Source organism: Chelonoidis abingdonii, chromosome 2, assembly GCF_003597395.2.
Source record: "Chelonoidis abingdonii isolate Lonesome George chromosome 2, CheloAbing_2.0, whole genome shotgun sequence".
Lineage (NCBI taxonomy): Eukaryota > Metazoa > Chordata > Testudines > Testudinidae > Chelonoidis > Chelonoidis abingdonii.
The window spans coordinates 192,557,460-192,577,712 of record NC_133770.1 but is presented as its reverse complement, the minus strand read 5'-3'; the positions used below and the strand labels follow the sequence as shown (position 1 = coordinate 192,577,712).

General features: G+C 41.4%; 1 protein-coding gene across 4 annotated transcripts in view; it reads left to right on the top strand.

Annotated features, from left to right (window-relative positions):
- The window catches only part of LOC116837082 (glyoxylate/hydroxypyruvate reductase B-like), a 34,528-nt gene extending 18,034 nt beyond the window's left edge, over positions 1-16,494 (top strand). The window contains exons 3-7 of one of the 4 annotated variants that reach the window (XM_032801234.2): positions 5,429-5,801; positions 9,688-9,859; positions 12,092-12,270; positions 14,141-14,237; positions 15,187-16,494. In XM_032801234.2, coding sequence (XP_032657125.2) covers positions 5,429-5,801; positions 9,688-9,859; positions 12,092-12,270; positions 14,141-14,237; positions 15,187-15,340 — 975 coding nt within the window. In that variant the 3' untranslated portion in view covers positions 15,341-16,494. Of the gene's footprint in view, positions 1-717; positions 756-5,428; positions 5,802-9,687; positions 9,860-12,091; positions 12,271-14,116; positions 14,238-15,186 lie in introns of those variants that run through there. The other 3 variants (XM_075062879.1, XR_012655329.1, XR_012655330.1) reach the window with 3 other exon arrangements.
- The last annotated feature ends 3,759 nt before the right edge of the window (positions 16,495-20,253 follow it).

Below are 20,253 nucleotides of genomic sequence, written 5' to 3'. Positions count from 1 at the left end.
GAGACCTTCTAAAAAATGTTAAAATATATTACTGGCACGCGAAACCTTAAATTAGAGTGAATAAATGAAGACTCAGTACACCGCTTCTGAAAGTTTGCCGACCCCTGGGCTAGAGCATAGGGTGACCAGATAGAAAGTGTGAAAAATCATGGGGGGGCGGGGATAGACACCTTTATAAGAAAAAGCCCCAAATATCAGGACTGTCCCTATAAAACTGGGACATCTGGTCACCCTATTAGAGCATAGGGTTTGCAACAATATGGGCTGGCAGAGGTCAAAAGACTTTGACAGCAGTTGCACCTAGAAATAGGCTGGATGTATCTAATAAAGAAGAACGCTTTCACTGTACTAACATGATTACTTTGTTCATTTAGTTACTTTATTTTCTTGATCTGATCCAGTTACTGTCATTATATTAAAATGCACAGTTAGCTGATTGGGTATGGGGAGATAAAATAGCTGCAGAGTGCTGGCATATCAAAATCATACAGGTTTTTTTCCCTTAAGGAATGCTTGTGCTCTGCAACTTTAGTAACAAGTAACTTTTTAACTCCAGTGCCCATAGTCCAAAAAGAAGTTCTATGTATTATTTACAGGGAACCTCCTTTAAATAAAAAAGAACTGAATTATTTAGATTATAGCCTTCTAAGAAATGTTCTAAATGTATGCTTGCTAATCTATTCTGTTAAACTGTTTATATAATATTTTATTTTGTAGTGTCATATCTTCACATATTGGGAGCTGGAAATGTCCCCTTACTTCCCATGCTTCTGGCATGGACTGGTCAGAATCCACTGAAGATTACAGGCTCAGAGCCTTTTTAGCATATTTCTCAATCTGCCAGGATCCAAATCTAGATGTAATGTGTGAGAGAGATCTGAAATGGGGGACAGACAACAGATAGTCACGCAGACAATTGAAAATGACTTTGTAAAGTAATCTCTCTGTCTTGATCCTTTATTACTGAGATAAACAATTTTCAAGAATAAAAGTGAGGGGCTGCCAGGTTGTATGGAATGGAAGTAACTTTGGGACTAAAATGGGTGATGTCTCTGGAAATGAGGGACAATTCAGAGTTATATCTCTTAGCACCCCTACAGACACTAATCCTGATGGGGTCTGCTCTGTCATGGCCTAATCCTGTACTCATTGAAGTCACTGAAATGATTCCCATTGACTTCACTGATGGCTGGATCAGGCCCTCACGCTAGTGTAAACCCAGAGTAACTTCACTGACTTCAAGTTAGTAACTCTGGATTTACATTGTGTAATTGAGGGAGGAATGTAGCTTCACTAAGTACAGATTTACAAATGTGGATTTAAATTATCCCTCCTGTTGCGGGGTAGGTACATCCCATCACAGGGTGCCGGATTGCGGGGGATTATCCAAGTGGATATTTGGCTGTGCAAGTGACCTGGATCTATGTAGTGGCCCTGCAGTTCAGAGCAGTATGCCCAATGGCCAGAGTCAGTGGCAAAGTTCACCCCTCTGGGTGTCAGCTGCCTGTAACAGCAGGGCAACCGAGGTAGAGGGACCCGCACTCACCTTTCTCCTAGGGAACTGGCACTTCTGTAATCAGTCTCAGTCTTACTTTTACCCCTCCTTTCCTTCCTCTCTCCCCTTCAGAGACCTCTCTCACAAAGAGATTCTGGTCCAGGATGTTCAATCTCTCCTTCACAAGGGAACCATAAAGAAGGTTCCACAAACATTTAAGAGGGAAGGGCTTCTATTCCCATTATTTCCTAATTCCAAAAGCAGAGAGGTCTCAGACTTATTTTGGACCTGTGTCAGCTCAACAACTGTCTCAAAAAGTTAAAGTCTTGCATGGTCCCCCTGGCATCCATCATTCCCTCTCTAGATCCTGGTGATAGATACACTGAGATGCCTACTTTCATGTGTCAATATACCAAGGGCACAGAAAGTTTCTCATATTCGTAGTGAAGCATTCACATTACCAATTCATGGTGCTTCTGTTCCGTCTGTCTGCAGCTCCTTAGGTGTTCACAAAATGTACGGCCATGTTAGTAGCATTCCTGAGGAGATTAGGAATGCCCTTACCTCAACATCAGGCTACTCAGGGGCCAGTCCAAAGCTCAGGTTATATCCAGTGTTTGACTCAGTCAACCTTCAAATTCTAGGCCTACTGGTCAACACAGACAAGTCTATCCTTTGCCTGGTGCAGAGGATAGAATTTATAGGGGCTGTGTTGGACTCGACCCAGGACTGAGCGTTCCTTCTAGAGTCAAGATTCCAAGCTATTCAATCTCTCGTGACCCACCTCAAAGCTCCTCCAATCACAACAGCCTGAAGCTGTATGAAGCTCCTGGGACAGGGGCCGCATGCACATAGGTAGTACAACATATGAGGCTTCATGTCAGGCCCCTCCAGATGTGGCTGGCTTCAGTTTACTTGCAAAGCCACCATCATCTGTACACTGTGTTCATGGTACCCTCACAAGTTCTAATTTTGCTAAATTGATGGTTGGACCCTCTCAATGTTTGTACAGGCATTTCCTTCCTCCACCCTTAACCTTTGATGATACCAGTCTTAGATGCTTCATCTCTAGGATGGGGAGCTCACCTGGGGCCTCTTCAAACAAGGAGTCTATGGTCCTCAAGGGATCTCACTCTTCATATCAATGTTTAAGAGCTCAGGGCAATTCATCTTTCTTGTCAGATTTCCCCACCTCATATGAGGGGAAAAACCTGTTTGTTTACAGACAACATCACAGCAATGTTTCACCTCAACAAGCAAGGAGGAGCTTACTCATCTCTCCTTTGTCAGGAAGCAGTTCACCTGTGGGAATTTTGCATAGTCCATTCAATCAACCTGCAGGCCTCTTACCTTCCAAGCATGCAGAATGTGCTAGCAGACTGCCTGAGCAGGTTATTTTCCAGTCATCACAAGTCATCTCTCTGCCCAGATGTAGCCAGATGCATTTTCCAGCAGTGGGGGACTCCCCAGATAGACCCATCTGCAAACAAGTTCAACAGAAAATGTCACCAGTTCTGCTTCCTGCAAGGCCGCTCTCTGCACATCACAAACACCTTCTTGCTAACCTGGACAGAGAAGCTTTACTACTCTCTTTTTTGCTTTTTACTATTCTTTACTACTATAGTCCCACTCTTACCCAAAGTGCTACTAAAGATCAAGTGGGATCATGCCCCAGTTGTATTAATAGCCCCAGAATGGGTCTGCCAACACTGGTACTACACTCTACTTGATCTCTCAGTGGCAACTCCAATCTCAGTCCCATTGCACCCAGAGCTGATGTCCCAAGACCACGGTTGGCTGCTCCACCTGAACCTGCCGTCCCTTCATTTAACGGCCTGGAAGCTCAATGGCTAAATCCCAGGGATCAGGCTTGCTTGGACCAAGTTCACCAGATCTTATTAAGTTGCAGAAAGCCCTCCACCAGGGCTGCCTACCTGTCAAGATGGAGGCAGTTCACTATCTGGGCTCGTCAAACCGGAGTCTCGCCAATGCAGTTGTCCATTCAATGTATGCTAAGCTATCTGTTGCATATGAAACAACAAGACTTAGCAATTTTCTCTATTAAAGTTCTCCTGGCAGACATATCAGCTTTCCATCCTCATGTGGATAACTTCCATTTTTTCTGATCAGATTCCTTAAGAGCCTGGAAAGGTTGTATCTCAAATAAGGGAACCAATTCCCCCTTGAGGCTTGAACTTGGACTTGTCAAAGCCTATAAAACCATCATTTGAGCTTTTAGCAACTTGCTTCTTACACATTTCATGGAGGGTGGTTTTTCTAATAGCTATCACTCTGCCAGAAGGGTCACCAAGCTGCATGCTCTAACTTCCAAATCACCGTATATAGTCTTCTTTAAAGGTAAGGTATACTTACACCCTCATCTGAGTTCTCTCTAAAGTAGTATCAGATTTTCACATCAACCAATTTACTTACTGATATTTTACTCAAAATCCACATGCAAAAAAGGGACAAGCAAGTGCTACACGCATTGGATGTTAGATGAGCACTGGCAATCTACATAGACAGAAACCAAACCTTTACAGCAGTTCACCCACTGTTTGTGGCAATACCGGATAGAATGAAACACCTTCCAATCTCTTCTGAAATAATTTCATCTTGGATAATTTCCTGTATCTTTAAAAAAAAAAAGATCTGGCAGTCATTTCTCTGCCCAACAAGCTCACTGCTCATTCCACAAGATTGCAAGCAACCTCAATGGTGTTCCTCGCACAAGTCCATATCCAGGACATTTGGTGTATGACCAGGACAACCTGGTCATTGGTGCACATTTTCACCTCCCATTATGCTATCACCCAGTACTCTAAAGATTATGTCAAATTTGGTTGAGCTGTACTACAGTCTGTAAAAGCAGCAAAGAGTCCTGTGGCACCTTATAGACTAACATACGTTTTGGAGCATTAGCTTTCGTGGGTCAATACTCAATTCGTCAGATGCATGTCAGTCTGTGTGTACATGAACTCTAAACCCTCCACCTATATTACTGCTTGGGCGTCACAAAGAGTTGAATGCACATGTACAATCACTGTTAGTAACCTTTTGTAAGTATTGTTCTTTGTGATGTGTTGCACATGTCCATTCCATGACCTACCCTCCTACTCCTCTTTGTTGGGGATTCTGGAAAGAAGGAACTGAAGGGGCTTGGGGTCAGCTGGGTCCTTTATAACAGTGCTGCCAGCATGCCACAGCAGAGGGCACTTAAGTTGCTCTGGTGGATATCACCATAGGTGATGTGTTGGGGGGAGACATGTGGGGTCATGTGCCCCCCCGATTTACAGAGCATGCTCACTGGAAAGTTTCCAGTGACTAGGTTGTGCGAATGCACAGTGGAAAGAATGGAATGGACACATGCAACATATCTCAAAGAACAGCAGTTATGAAAGGTTAGTAACTTGTTTCTCTCACATTTCTTCAGCACAGGTAGCTGCAAATAACCTCGGCAGTGAAGCGTTTAAAAAGTATTTGGTAACTCCAGTGTTCAAAGTCCAAGAGTATGATCTGGAGAATCACATTTGGTCCAGTCAGACGTGAATTATTTAGACTCATTTCTTTTTAAATTAAATGCTCTGTGGATGACCTGAAACAGACATCCACCATGAATAAATTTGGACATTGTGTCAAGAGGATTATAGCTGTGCTGTGACAGCCTAAAGCCCAGAAGGAACGGAATTTGTTCAGATTTAGTTTTGTGAATGTTGCATTTTGGATACAGTTGATAGATTATTCAAAAAAAGAGTAATTGAATCGACCTGGTTTGTTTATCCTACCATCCAAATATTTTGTATACAAGTTCTCTTTCTGTAGGTGTCATGATTGGGGAAAGCAAAGATGCAGATCCTGCTGAATGGTTCTTGAAAATGTTTTGACATTATTTAGCAATATTTGTTTTCTTTCCTCTTGCAAATCATGGAACAGCGAGAGCTGCCTGTGCTTTTGGTTAATGAGGTGGGCGGTGTACGTGGTGTGCTGGAGGCTCATGTGGAATTTTTGAAGAAATACTTTCACCTGATCACCATGAAGGAATTTCTCAAAAACAAAACACATTGGAGCAAAAAGGTACAAGCTATTTATTTGTGGTGGCACAAACCAATCATTGACCGGGAACTCCTTGAGAGCCTGCCTGACTTGAAGGTGATTGCAAATTCAGGTGTAGGAATGGATCACTTGGATCTGAAACTAATCTCTAACTTTGGAGTGAAAATGGCTAATACTCCACATGCTGTTTCCAGCTCCACAGCAGACACTGGAATGGCTTTGCTGCTGGCATCTGCTAGAAGAGTGGTGGAAGGTAACATTTAAATCTTATGCATCTCTCACGCTAACTTGAATTTTCCTAGAACTATGCCCATTGTAATAAACTATGAATGTTTAAATCCCAGAAAATGTATTTGGATGATGAAGAATAGCATTTAAAATACTAAAACCTCATTGTCTTTAATAGTGAGGGCTAGTTTGGCCGATTGTCTATGTTTATAACACATTATCCAGTTGAAACTAGGTTGAAAAATCTTTGAGGAAAATGTCACCAGGTTCTGTTTTAAGTGATCCCAGCGTCAATTTGTAATCTATGGGCAGGGCTAACTATTCACACTAGGACCTGGATTTCCATCTCCAGACAAAGTACAGACATTAGATTTCATGCCCTTTCCCCACAATGTATTTTCAACACTTGACAATATTTTAAGTTGTCCAATGTTTGGTGGCAAGGGATTTATTTTGTGATGTGGTGGCAATATAGTGTTATTGACTAGAAGTAACTAGTGATTTTGGGAACCCTACATGAGAAATTTTAAAGGGCCTGATACACAGACAGCACATGCTCACCACTCTCTGAAAAAAATCAATCCCCTTTAAACTGTCTCAAGTTAGGCAGGCAAAAATCACTAATCAGTTACGAAAATCTGGGCCATTAGTTTTAAATCTTTAACTTTGACCTCCTTTAAAACTACTGTCATATAATAGCAAACTTTCCTCCAGGGCCATAAATATGTTTGGTTTAAAAATCCACTACTTCATCACACAAACAAAAAAATTACCATGGTTATCAGGTGAACCTGCCACATTTTTGTTCAGCACCTGCAGAAGGAGCTCAGAATAATTCTGTGCCCAAAACATGGCTAGGCAGTGCTGGTCTAACATTCACATAGAAAAGAGTCTGGATTGGATAGGGGCAGAACTGGGGAGGCTAATGGAATCAGGGGCAGAATTTGGGAAGCTGCTGCAAGGTCTCGTCCTCTCTGAGCTTCCTTTCTAGTTTACCCCACCAACTCCCCCCTCATTCCCCAGCAAGCTTCAAGCTACACCAGGATCTCTCCTGGTTAAACTCCCTCTCCCCTATTCACCTGGATCCCTTTAGCCACCTCTGTTTCCAAACCCTCCCGCCAGTTTCTTAGGGGCTCCAGGGAGACATGCTCCTGCCTCTGAGACCTGCTTCCACTGCATGGGGAGCAGAGAGACCATGAGGGGGAGATCAGTGACTTGTTCTCCATTATATCACATGGAGCTGCACAAAACATGTCAGCTGAGAGTCTAGCGCAGTTGAGATTTTATTTTTACAGATGGCTAGTTGCACTACAGGCTTCAGAATGCACAGCTTAGGATTTGGGAGAGTTGGGAATGTCTGAGAAGGCAGATTTTAATAAGACCCTCTTGCCCTGTTGGCAGGCTAGCAAGCAGCATGTGTGAGAGTCATTATTTTCTGTGTTCTGCAAATAAAGATAACTTTAGTTTACTCTATAACCAGAATTAGGGGTTAATTGATAATCTAGGATTCTTTAGGTAAATTATTGACAAATGCTCTCAAAGAAAATAAGTCTCCTTTCCAGGGAGAGCAGGAGAGGTGAACATGATAAGTTGTTGTTGTTTTAACTAACATCCAATATTATTCTCCATTAATAACACCAAACCCTGTATCACTACTCTAGTATTCTGACCCAGGCTGTAGAATGGGGTGCTCATTTAAGGAGCAGAACACAGCTAGGGAGGCATTCACTCTTCAAACGGCTTTAACAGCACAATACGTATTGTGACAAAGCTCTGTCCTTGATGCCATGGGTCCTGCATTTCCTGGCAGATTTTGCTAGTCTCAGAGGCTCACTGTGACCCTCCACATAACCCTTCTCTCTCTAGAGGCAAGGGTCACAGCTTACTGAGCCATTTTCATCATAAGCCAGTAAGGGGGGTGAGGAGAAGCAACCCTCCCTTGCACACTCTCTGTTATCTCCCAGTCTCAGTGATTAATCAGGGAGCAGACAGGGGAACCCAGGCCCACCCTCTACTCCAGGCTCCTGCCCAGGGACCCTAAAATTAGCAGATATGGTAGCTGACTTTTTGGAAATAGGGACATATACAATTCCCTGGGCCACTTCCCCACAGCAGCCCCCACTCAATGTCTCCTTCACCATTACCTCAGGGCCTCCTTCCTTATACCTGATATGACTTTGTACTGCTTTATTTTTATTTATTCCTCTACCTCCTATAACTCCTCTGACACCCACACCTCACTGACTAACTGGGAGGCTTTTAACTAGTTCCAGCCAGCCCTTGATTGGGTTCAGGTGTCCCAATCAATCTAGCTGTCTCCACTGCCTTCTAGAAGGATCTTAACTGGCCCCAGGTATCTTGATTAACCTGGAGCAACTGCCATTTTGTTACCATGGTACCAGGGATTTGTTTAGCCTGGGGCTAACATACCTGTTCCTCACTACTTTACTGTAGTGATCTGGCCTTGCCCCATCACAATATGCTAACAAACTTAAACAAAGCCTTTGTTTAAGTCTGTTAGCATATGTATTGTGCTGTTACCTTGGTCAGGAGTCCTGAGGGGGAGAGATGGAAGGTGTTTAAACAATGTTTTTATTCTGTTTCTCCCTATTGGTCTAAATTAGCCATGACATTCATACTACATCACATCTAGTCCAAATCATTAGAGGAATGCCTCCGCTTGCACTGACCAGAGGATGTTTGGATTCTGATGTCAGCCCAGTTCTGCAGCCTGATAGGAATCAGGTGTTGTCCCCAGTGTACACAGAATTCTTCTTTGCAGCCAAACTAGTCTAACATGCATTTTGCTAACTGGAACTGGAGCAGCAAAACAAAGAAAACAAATGCTTCATTTTCCAGTTTTGTGGGTGAGAGAACTATAAGTGAAGATTATAATGCCGGACACTGACAGCCTAAAACCAGCTGCCTGAGGAATCTGCCAAGAACTTTACTGAAAAATACATTCCTCATCTTAGCAGTGGAGCTAAGACTTATCACATATCTGCCCACCTTTATTCAAATGAAGCTCCTTCTGATCTGACAGCTCAGGCATTGTCAGTTTCATCCAAAACAATTACAAACTTGGAACCTAATCCTGTAAACCCTTAATCATTTGATCAGTCACACTGAAGACAATGGGACTATCTGCTTGACTATGGACCAGTTTTGTGGACTCGTAAGAGTTTCAGGAGTCTGTTCCTGTAAAGGAAGTTGAATCCCCCATTGAAATGCAATATTTGGGTACAATACCATAGGATACAGTTCTATTTAACATTTGTCTTTTAATAAGTCATACATATGCTGAAATGGCTCCTCACCCAACTCCCATATTCCATATAAACAGACAAAATACTACATATTTTGGGGGAAGTGAGTAGTTAAGCATGTTGATGTTTCTGTATACAAACGGAGGTGCCAAAGAGGATGGGAAGAGTGTGGGGCCCCCCACCTGGGGGCAGGGTGGAGGTGTCACGTGGAGGGTCATGTGAGGAAGTCACATGCCCCCCCTTGTGTCCCTCCCATGAATGCAGTACTGGCAAGAAATGATCTCTACTTTCACTACCGTGTCTATGTATTACTTTTTTGGCAAGGGCATATGTAGGTCAAAGTCTGGGAGAGACTTCTTAAGGGGCAACAGTCTTTCTGTGTTAACTGGAGAATCAACAGGGCAGGGTATAGGTTCCCAGCACAGCAGGGAAAGCTGATATTTTCAAGATTCAAATTGGATACTGGGAAGCAGGGGGGGGAAGGGAAGGGGAGAAAAAGAGAGCAAAGCCCATTAGAACAGTGTCTTTCTATTCTTTATTATTATTTAACATTTATGTTGTAGTAATGCCTAAAGGCCACATTCTAGCATTTTGTTGCACTGTCTTGAAACAGATCAATTTCTCATTCAGTATTTTTCATTTTAGGCTGTCAGATTGCAGTTTCCCCAGACACTGAGTGTTTTGCTGCTGACTGGCTGGGAGATGAAGTCACTGGGGCTACTCTTGGTATCATTGGAATGGGCAGAATTGGGTATAAGATTGCACTGAGGGCCAAAGCTTTTGAAATGAAAATTCTGTATCACAACAGGAACCGGAGGTAAAATTAAACTTGATCCCCATTAAAGCAGAATATATTTTTTGCTTCTTTATAATTATATACCAGTAGTTAATTTTTTTAAAACATCCCCACTCTTTTCTAGGAAGTGTGTAATTGTAGTAGTTTCATTTAGAGAGAACAGATGCTCCTGTGATTATAGCAAAGAATTGCAATGTAAGGGGGAGAGGCCAAGAGTTTCAAAAATGATTGATTGCCATCAGTCAGGCTCCTAAAACAATGTTTAAACACCTAAATGTGGACTTAGACTTTTTTTAAATCTTGGCTTTGTTGGTAGCTTGCTGCAGAGGTGGCCAGCAGAATTAAAACAGGGGCCTGAAAGTTTTTTTTTCCAATTTTTTTATGCTAATTTTTTTAATTGGAAATTCTGGTCTTATTTCCCTGAAATTCTGTGGATCACTGCAGAACTAGGAGAATTATGGCATTACAAGAAAAAGAAAGCTGAATAACTGAGAGGTGATGACATTTTTAGTCAGTCTGTTTAAAACTCTTTTGGTGAAAGCCTTGTCCCATTGACATCAGTGAGAATTTTGCTATTGATTTCAGTGGGGTCGGGATTTCACCCTTTCTTTGTAACACTGTTTAACTCAAATGCCTGAGCAACACATGAAAGGAAGGAGGTCTTTGTCATTAAAATTCAGCACTTTTGTCCTTTTAGCTACAGGATGAGAATGTACAACATACATTTGAGACTTCAGGTCTTGTCTACACTGGAATTTCAGTCAGCAGTGGCCAGCAGCTGGCATAGCTGTTCCTGTGGTTGTGGTATAACGGCAGTGCTGCTATAAGCCATGATTTTCACCACTGCAGCTTTATCCCATTTGAAGCTGGGGTAAGCTGCACTGGTGCAAATTTCACCTTATGGTGGTTTTGCCTGCCTATAATAGAGGTTTGCTGCAGTGCAGCTTTGCTATTAGCGGGCCACAGATTACTTGTAACTGAGACAAATCCCAGTGTAGATGAGGCCAGTGTCTTTCAACAAAACCAGAGATGACCATGTGTGACATTCCTAATATTGCTAAAGTAAAAAAAACAAGCAGAAAAAATGACCGGGGGGCAGGGGGGAAACCACCTTGTAGGCCTTCTTTTATATATCATAAGGAGCCAAAAAAGGCATAGACCAATTTTTTTATTTCCTCTGCAGGTCACCATTAACTTAGAATTCAAATTGGTAGCACAATTTGCCTACCCAGGTTGTTGTGAAGCTTAATTCTTGTTTGTAAAGCAATTTGAGATCCTTGGATGGAAGATGCAGTAGAAGTGAAAATTAGTATTCTGAAGTACCTTTAAAATTTTATTTTTATCAAAGAGTAAAAGTGTATCTAGCTATTCAAGTAGTATATGTTTGTGCTGGGTGAGACCCAAATAAACATCCTGAAAACTTTAGTGGAGTTTTGTTCAACTCCTATCTCATTTGCATTCTAGTTGTTGACTTAGGCAGCAGGAGAAATTTAATCTATGTGTTAGAAAAAACTCGTGATCAACTGTGACATTGCAGTTACAGGGTTTTGTCCCTGCTCAAGAATGTCTTTTTATAGCATACATTTTTATCTAACTCTTTAGTTCTTCATTCATCTTTACTCACCAGTATAAGAAGAAGTTTTTCCAAAAGCACCTAGTGGATTTAGGAGCACAAATCCCACTGAAAGTCAATGGGACTCATGATCCTGACTTTCATAGGTGCTTATGCAAAGCTATTCTTTAGTTCTCAAACTAGAACTGAGAAGTTTATTAAGAGTAGGATTGAGTCATATAATAGTTCTGCATTGTAAAAAGTTTAAACTAAAAATATCTCTATATCTGAATCATAGAGCATCACTGAACAGTCCTACTTGCCCAAGGAACTCTTTTGCCACTTCCATCCTTCATAAAAAGAGCCTTATTGAAGGATGGTCAAGAGATCAGGACCACTTAATGCACATGTGCCACTGAAAACCTAGGAGACAGACTCCCTTTACCTCAGCTTTGCCACAAGTTTCACCTTCCAGAGGAAATTAAGCGTACAAATGGCTGGCAAATCCATTCCCCCTTTGCGACTGTGCACTCTGCTGAAACTGCATCACTGGTTAGTTTGGTTACCAGTGATCCTGGGGAGATAGTTCCCAAACTACAACTAGGAAAGTAAAGTACCATTGGGAGTAACATAAGTTAGAAATGTTACATTTCCACGACCAAGACTGCCTCTAATGCAACATGATTCTTATTTCTCATCAGAACTGAGGAAGAGGAACAGGCTGTTGGTGCCATTTATTGTACAAAGATAGAAGACTTGCTCCAGCAGTCAGATTTCGTGATGCTGGTCGTGAGCCTGACACCACAGACACACAAACTGATTGGGAAAAGGGAGTTAGAGTTGATGAAACCCACTGCTACTCTCATTAACATCGGCAGAGGTAGGGTACAGTGTAATGGTCCTATTGCACAACCCTTGTCTTCCGGAGTGTAGTACCAAATAGCACTGGGGAGTATAACTGGTGTACCAAGGATCCCCAGGTTCTCAAGGCTATGTCTGCATGGCAATGTAAGCCTAGGCCTAGCAGAACTCGAGTTAGTAGAACCTGGGTTTGTTAACTTAGGCCTTGAGAATTTACACTGATTGGTAACTCCAGGTTAAAAATTGTTGAACTCTGGGGCTCAGCCTGGGGCTCCAGTGCCTACACTGCATTATATAGTTCCAAGTCCAACCACCCATATCCAAAACTTCCTCACATCCTCCCAAAATGTGGCTGCTCTAGCCCTTTGTTCGTGGTGCAGTGTAGGAAAACTTGTCTGTCCACCAAACTTGACTGTCCAGAGGACCAAGAAAGTCGGCCTGTGAGATTGTGGGATACGTTTGGCAGACTCCCAGAGCATGAGTCCAGTGGGATTGCGTCTGTACTGCAAAGCAATAGGACTTGACCCATGGGTCACAGCTTCAGTCACACTTGGACCTTCCACTTCAATGGGGTCCTGGGACCCTGAATCAGAGCCAGAGGTTAACCTGATTTGTGTGTAGACAGAAGGTGGTTAAGCTTGAGCCTGAGTTTGAACTTTGGGCTTACATTCCTAGAGGCTTCCCCCCACCCCCCCGCCCCTATCTCCAGGGGGATGACTGGGTTCAAATGAAAAACTTTTGGTTTGTGTGTGTTGTGGAATGAGAAGGAGCAGAGATATTGGGAACTGGGATGGTACTGTCCATTTGAGGGTGGTGGCTGTCTAGGGAAGCTGTAAGAATGGTGCATGACACTGCTGCTAGGATTAAAACTATGATGACCTTAAGTAATGGCTGTCTAGATGTCTCTCTCTCTCTCCTTCCGCCCTCTCCCAAGGTAGAATTTTTTCAAAAGTTTGATAAAACTTCATTTGGCTGTTTGTGGTTTTTGAAGTGACTGAAAATATTGTGCCTTAAATAAATTGAAAAAAAAAAAAGGTTGTCAGATGCTCTTTTACACCCCAGTAATTCACATTAGATTCAAATATGCAAATGTGGCATGTGTGTAGTCCTCAGTGAAGCATATGAGTTGATTAATGTATACAATTGTTATGAACTGGGCAGTATACAATTTATTATGTTCTTATGTACTCATTTCCTTACTTTTTGGTGCTTGGGTATTGTAAATGATGTGGTGACAGTGTTCTGACCTAAAAACCTTAGCAGCTTTTTACATTGAAGTTTCTGAAATATATTACAGTATTTAAATTTATGCAATGTAATACTATAGATGTATATAGACTGTTAACTATCTGCAGTAAAACACTCTGTTATATATGTATGTGCCATGACGATAGAGTAACAGTTGCTGTAGTAACCAGAATTTAGAATTTCCTGGCTCTAGTCCATGACTCTTAACCATAACACCACTCATCTTCTGCATTTACATGGTAAACTTATTTCACTGCTTTGTTTAAAATTAATACCTCAAATTCTATCTCTCTACGTGTCTCTCAAGGTAAGAGCAAATTAACACTTTGAAAATGTTAACTGTTTGTTTTGGGTAAAATAACTAATAACATTTGCCCATTTCACTGGGATGTTTGGAGGATTGGTTAATGTTTCCAAAGAACTCTGAAGAAAAACATTATATGAATGTTAAATAATATTGTGTTAACCGTTTAAACAAGAGTTCTCATGTTTGAGCTACAAATCTGTTTGTATTTAATTTTTAATATTAAAATCTCTTTCTAAATTAGCAAATAATGAAGTTTTCCCTGTATACTTTGTTTCTCTTTATCCTGACATTTTCTGTACATGACTTTAAGAAAGTATACTGTTATTCAACCCAGGTCCAGTAGTAGACCAAGAGGCACTGGTGGAAGCTCTTCAGACTGGGATTATCAAGGCTGCAGCTTTGGATGTCACTTACCCTGAACCACTGCCCAGGTATACAGCCGTGTGTATTTTATCAAAAAATATTTAAAATAACAGAACAAGAAATAAGTACTCAAAAAGGTACAGCAGGTGGGAATTTGGCAGAGGTTGGAGATTGACACAGATGGCTGCCCTCTGTGTCTGAATTTAGCATTCTATCATGTTATGCACTGTGATTGGGAACAGGCCAGAATGCAGAGTTGTCTGGTAAATTCAAACACCAAAGGCAGTAAATAGCAGGAGGGCAGTGCATGTGCCAAGCTAAGTCATTTGGTCAATGCCTACCACAGAATCACAGCATGAAGCAGCACCAGCTGTGGTTCCAGACCCTTTACCTGAAGGGAGAAAACACGCGTCCCAGGGCAGTAGAAATGATGGTGATGGGTAGACACTGGATGAGCCACCACTGCTCAGACTACCTTAAGCAGCCTCACTTCTCCACTTCCCCGTACGTCTTGTCTTCTCAGTACAACGCTGTTTATTTTACTGACGTTCTGCGGGTCTCTTGGTCTTTAACTTCTAAAAACAATAAAGCTGCTAGAACTGCACTTCATGGAATGAATTGGCCCATCTGACTTTTTAGAGCACTACACGAAAGGGCAGGGATGTCGATTGTCTGAGTCATGAAAATGAAGTCTATGGCATCACATAGGATTAATCCTTCCCTCCAATGTGTCACAGATTGCTGCCTATCGCAGAAAATCAGTTTCTGTGCTTCCACGAAGGAATGATATAAAAATCTTAAAACATTCCCATTCAGTTAGCACCCAAAACAAACTGAACTCGAGTCACAAAGCTCTTAAGCAGACACTTACATACCATTAACATTGATGAGATTAAACAAGTTCATACATTTAAGAACATGCTTAGAGGCTTTGCTGAAGCAGGGCCTTTATTAATTAGGATAATGCCAGTAGCTATCTTAACCACACCTGGCTTTTTTTATTCCTTTTTTTTGCAGAGATCATCCATTATTAAAACTAAAGAACATTCTTATAACTCCTCACCTTGGCATTAGAACAGACGAGACCACTCGCATGATAACGGAGGAAGCAGTTGCAAATATACTGGCAGCTCTTAATGGTCTCCCTATCCCCAATGAAGTGTTTCCCTAGCTGAGATATATTAAAGGACACAGCTATAAAAGAACATTATTCTACAACTCTCCTTACAGGAATGAAGACTTGCTACTACAGATGTGTGGAACCTTTGACTTGAACCTCAACTTCAGCTTTGATTTTGGTTTGCAAATAAATAATAGCTCTTATATCGCATTTTCATCAGTAGATCACAAAGTACACTCCACAATTGAGGTCAGAATCATTACTCCCATTTTACAGACTGGGAAATTGAGGCACAGAGAGGAGAAATGACTTGCCCAAGGTCACTCAGAAAGCCAATGGCAGAGCCAGGAACAGAATGCAGATCTCCTCAGTCCCAGTCTAGTGTTCTATCCTCTTGTCTAAATGTAGATACAACTGTAAATGGTTTCCATACTTATTGTTCACTTTGTAATTTGTCACAGCTGGACACAGGCTAAATGGATCTATGAAAACATTGACTGCTGCTGATTGTTGGTGTGTTTATAGTTCTAACGATGTTCTCTGGGGGAGATTAAATAGGGCACTCACATAATATTGTCTAATATGTTAATTAGCTTACTTCCAAGTCTTGTGAATATGCCAGAACCTGTTGAAACCCCACCTAGTCTGTCATTTTGCACTGGTTTTTTAATATGGAAAATCAAGTTTATTCAAATCCAAACTTATCTAAATTTTAGAGCCATCAAAATATTTACTCCAGGAGACTTCAATTGCCATTTTAAATTGATATTACACGAGATAAAATTTCCCAAATTATGCCAATCTCAGAGACTTTGAGAAATAGTATTTCCATAGAAGACAGAGGCAACTAAGGCCTTTCAACGGGGAAATGCAGCTGGCTTTGATGGATTCAGCACTGAATTTTATATGTCAGCACTTAAAGAAAATGTTTTATAAAGGCTTGCAAGAAGAAACGACTCCAATCCACACTAGCTGAGGCCTAAATAATACTTACTCATAAAATAGGAAAAGACACTCCATTACATGTCTTCTACATACCAATAGCCATACTTAATAAAGATATGAAAATATTGGCCAATACCCTCATGCTTGGATTAGAGAGCTCTTTCTCATAATTCAATATTGTCCACAATTAATTAGCACAGACAGAGGCTTCGTGCTCATCTACTGATTGTCCAGTAATCTCAGAAGATATTTTTATCTAATTCATTCAGAGATGATCCTATCTCTTCCCCCTCCCACCAACTCCCTGGTGCTGCAGAGCTTACCCTCCGTAGATCTAACACAAAGAGAATTCCCTCCCCTTATTCCTTAACCTACCCAGAGATAAAACTCAAACAAGTCTTACAAAGAAAACTTTATATAAAAAAAAGAAAGAAAAAGACATAAGAATATAAACTCTGCATCAAGATGACAATACAGGGCTATTGCTTATAAGAAAATATGAATAAACAGTCTGATTCAAAAAGATATCCAATTTGAAACATTCCAGCAAGTTACACACATGTCAAATACCCACACACAAAACATAAAAGCCCCCCATATATGTTTTTCTACCTGTACTTACAAGTTGGACACAGAAGATTAGAAGAGAAGAAAGTCTCATAGCTGAGATGACAGACAACAAGACCCAGAGTCAACTTCCCTCCCTCACTGTTGAAATCACGGTTTCTGATTGGTCTGTCAGTGTTGGTCCTTTGTCTAACCTGTGACAGTAAAAGAAACATCTAACCTCACTAACATCTGAATATGAACCAACCCGCTCATTTGTCCTCTGGATAGAAAGACGGCGCTGTCATCATAGATATCATATGCCACAACATACTTCGTCAGCGACAGGAGGCTTCGTTGCTCATCTACTGATTGTCCAGTAATCTCAGAATTTTTTTATCTAATTCCATTATTCATGTCACCCAAAACCTCACCCATATTAATATCTATGGAGAATAAAAAGCCTTTTCATAGATCAGCCTTCTTTTTAGTTATTACATCAATTTGACCTTGGCAAAATGTTGCTTAGAACTTGAGCCCCCAAAATCAGCTCCTTCTGCCTCGTTTATAGACAATACTAGAGTGAGATATCTCCTCTCCCTAGTGATGTTTGTTCTTGTTATTGAATATTCAAAGATTTTAGAAGCAGTAAACAAACTAAATGCATACAGTGATTGCGGCAGACAGAGGAAGAAGTTGTGCCATATTGGGTAGGCAACCTATGGCACGTGTGCCGAAGGCATCACGCAAGCTGATTTTCAGTTGGCTCTCACGCTGCCTGGGTCCTAGGCCACACAGTCTGGGAGCTCTGCATTTTAATTTAATTTAAATGAAGCTTCTTAAACCTTTTAAAACTTATTTTACTTTACACTAAAACAATAGTTTAGTTCAGGTTGTTTACTTTCTGCTGCGTCTGCTAGGTTTGGCGAGTTGCGGCTCCAGTGGCCGGTGTTCACCTTCTTCCAGGCCAATGGGGCTGCGGGAAGCAGCACGGGTCTGAGGGTGGATGCTGGCTTGCTGCTTTCCCGAGCCCCCTTGCTGGCAGTGAAACTGCAGCCAGTGAGAGCCGCGATCGGTCCGAACTTTGGACGCAGCAGTAAAAACCTGCCCGGCTGGCGGCGTGCAGGCCATATGTGCCAATCCCTGGTTTAGGTTATATAATATATATATGCACCCCTGTGCTATATGCAGCCCATTGCTGACCTGTTTTTTTCTCAATGTCATTGAGTCTGCACTTGCTTTATTAGACACTTGCAACAGTATAGTAAACCGGAGTCGCAAACTTTCAGAAGGGGGTGTGCCGAGTCTTTATGTAGGTTCCTCTGATTTAAGGTTTCGCGTGCCAGTAATACATTTTAATGTTTTTAGAAGTCTCTATTCTAGAGTCTATAATATATAACTAAACTATTGTTGTATGTAAAGTAAATAATGGTTTTAAAATGTTTAAGAAGCTTCATTTAAAATTAAATTAAAATGCAGCGCCCCCCAGACCAGTGGCCAGGACCCGGGAAGTGTGAGTCCCACTGAAAATCAGCTTGTGTGCCACCTTTAACACGTGTACCATAGGTTGCTTACCCCTGTAATAGGCTATCTGGTTACAAATTAAGATCTCCAAAACCTCTGATGTCCTGCTGTGTAAGGGAGCCACACAAGAAGTCTTCATTTAAATAAGTTTCAGGATGAATAAAATATCTTACAGTTCAAGTCCCTTCAAACCTCAGGCAGGCTAATTATCAGCAACAGGAAGAAGAGTCCTCTTCAAGATGAAATTTCCACCACGTTTGGAATACCAAATGTACTCATAAATTTACCACCCTGATTTTTCCACATATGCATAAGATTTTTATTAAATTGCTCTGACAAAATAAGAAACTAAGAATTAACCTAAAGAATCTTTGGAAATAAAGAAACCTCTATGAAAACGCAGAAAACTCTGATCCACCAATAGAATTAAACTCTCTTTATATCATTCTTCCTGAATATACACAAAGACAAATAAATGTTGGGTTAAGGCCTGTATAACTGGGGGTAGCATGCTTCTGGTTCTTTCACCACAAGATCTGACATTCTGCCTCTGGCGGATAAATCTGGGCAATAGGATTCCAGCTTTTGTAAAAACAGAAAAACTCCAACAACTTGTTTTGAGTACTTTGGCACTCTGTACCTCAAAGCAGCTTCCTGGACTCCCGTATTCACCGCAGATAATTATGATATATTTCATATAAAGCATGACATGTTCTTTCATGAATGCCATGTTCATATGAGAAATCATGAGCTGCTGAAATCCATTGTTCTATCCAAATATGTATATCATTAGTGTGTATGAAGTTATGAGATTTTTGCTGTATGGTTGTTACCGAGATGTGTTGTAAATCTGAGAGTCTCTAATGCTAATTCTGCAGTGACAACGACAAAGGACGTAACCAACACTTGGGCGGGTGTTGAATGATCGTCACCAGCCATTGACCAGCAGGGGAATAGTAAAAAAAGGGATTTACAATTCAATGACAGTTGTACAAGCACCACACAATGGGGACTGCTCAACTCTGAGATTCACCAAGGCTCACCAAGCATGCCTGGGCCAGTGTCTTCCAGGCACACAGATTGAGGATATAAAATAGGGGACAGTGGCATCATGCTAGGGATTATCTCCTCCCCCATCTATGCTGGAAGCAACAAAATGCTGGGAAGACAAAGAATTCAACTGAGGAGACTGGTCCCAGGCTTAAAAAGGGAAGCCTGTGTATTAAGAACTGAAATATCTAGTGGGGAGAGAAAACTCTAGATTTAAATACTGCCTAGTGTAACAAGGTTTAAGATTTAGACTGTGCTCCTACCTTTTATTTTCTTTGGTAATGATCTCTGACCTTTTATGCCTACCACTTAAAATCTATCTGTAGTTAATAAATCTGTTTTATGTTTTACCTAAAACTGTGTGCTTTGGTTGAAGTGTTTGGGAGATCTCAGTTCAGGTTAGAAAGGCCTATGTGTGTCTTCTCCACATCGAGGGAGGGGCGGACTGGGTTATAAACGTATACTTGTCAGGCTTCTGACCAGGACAAAAGGGTATAGTCTGAGGTGCAAGGATGGGGGTTTGGGAGATATTTATTGATGCCTCCCTCTGTGTGATTTCATGAGTCGCTCTGGGATCATTCATGCAATTTAGCTGGGTGTGTGGCTCCACATGCTGTTGTGTTGAATGATAACAGCACCTGGAGGGGTTTGCTGCTCGTCACTAGCAAAGCATTGGGAAAGACAGCCCAGGCTAGAGAGTTAAGGGAGCACAGTGGTACCCCAGTTCCAGTTTGTACACTGGGGATCTTGTCACAAATACTCTTAGCTAAAAATGTATATTTTTACTATTGGACATCAGAGCAAACTCCTATGCTAGACCAATGGTTTTCATTCATCAGATTTTTTGCTTACAGTACAGATCATGGTTTACATCACACAGAAAGAAGCTCTTTTTTTTC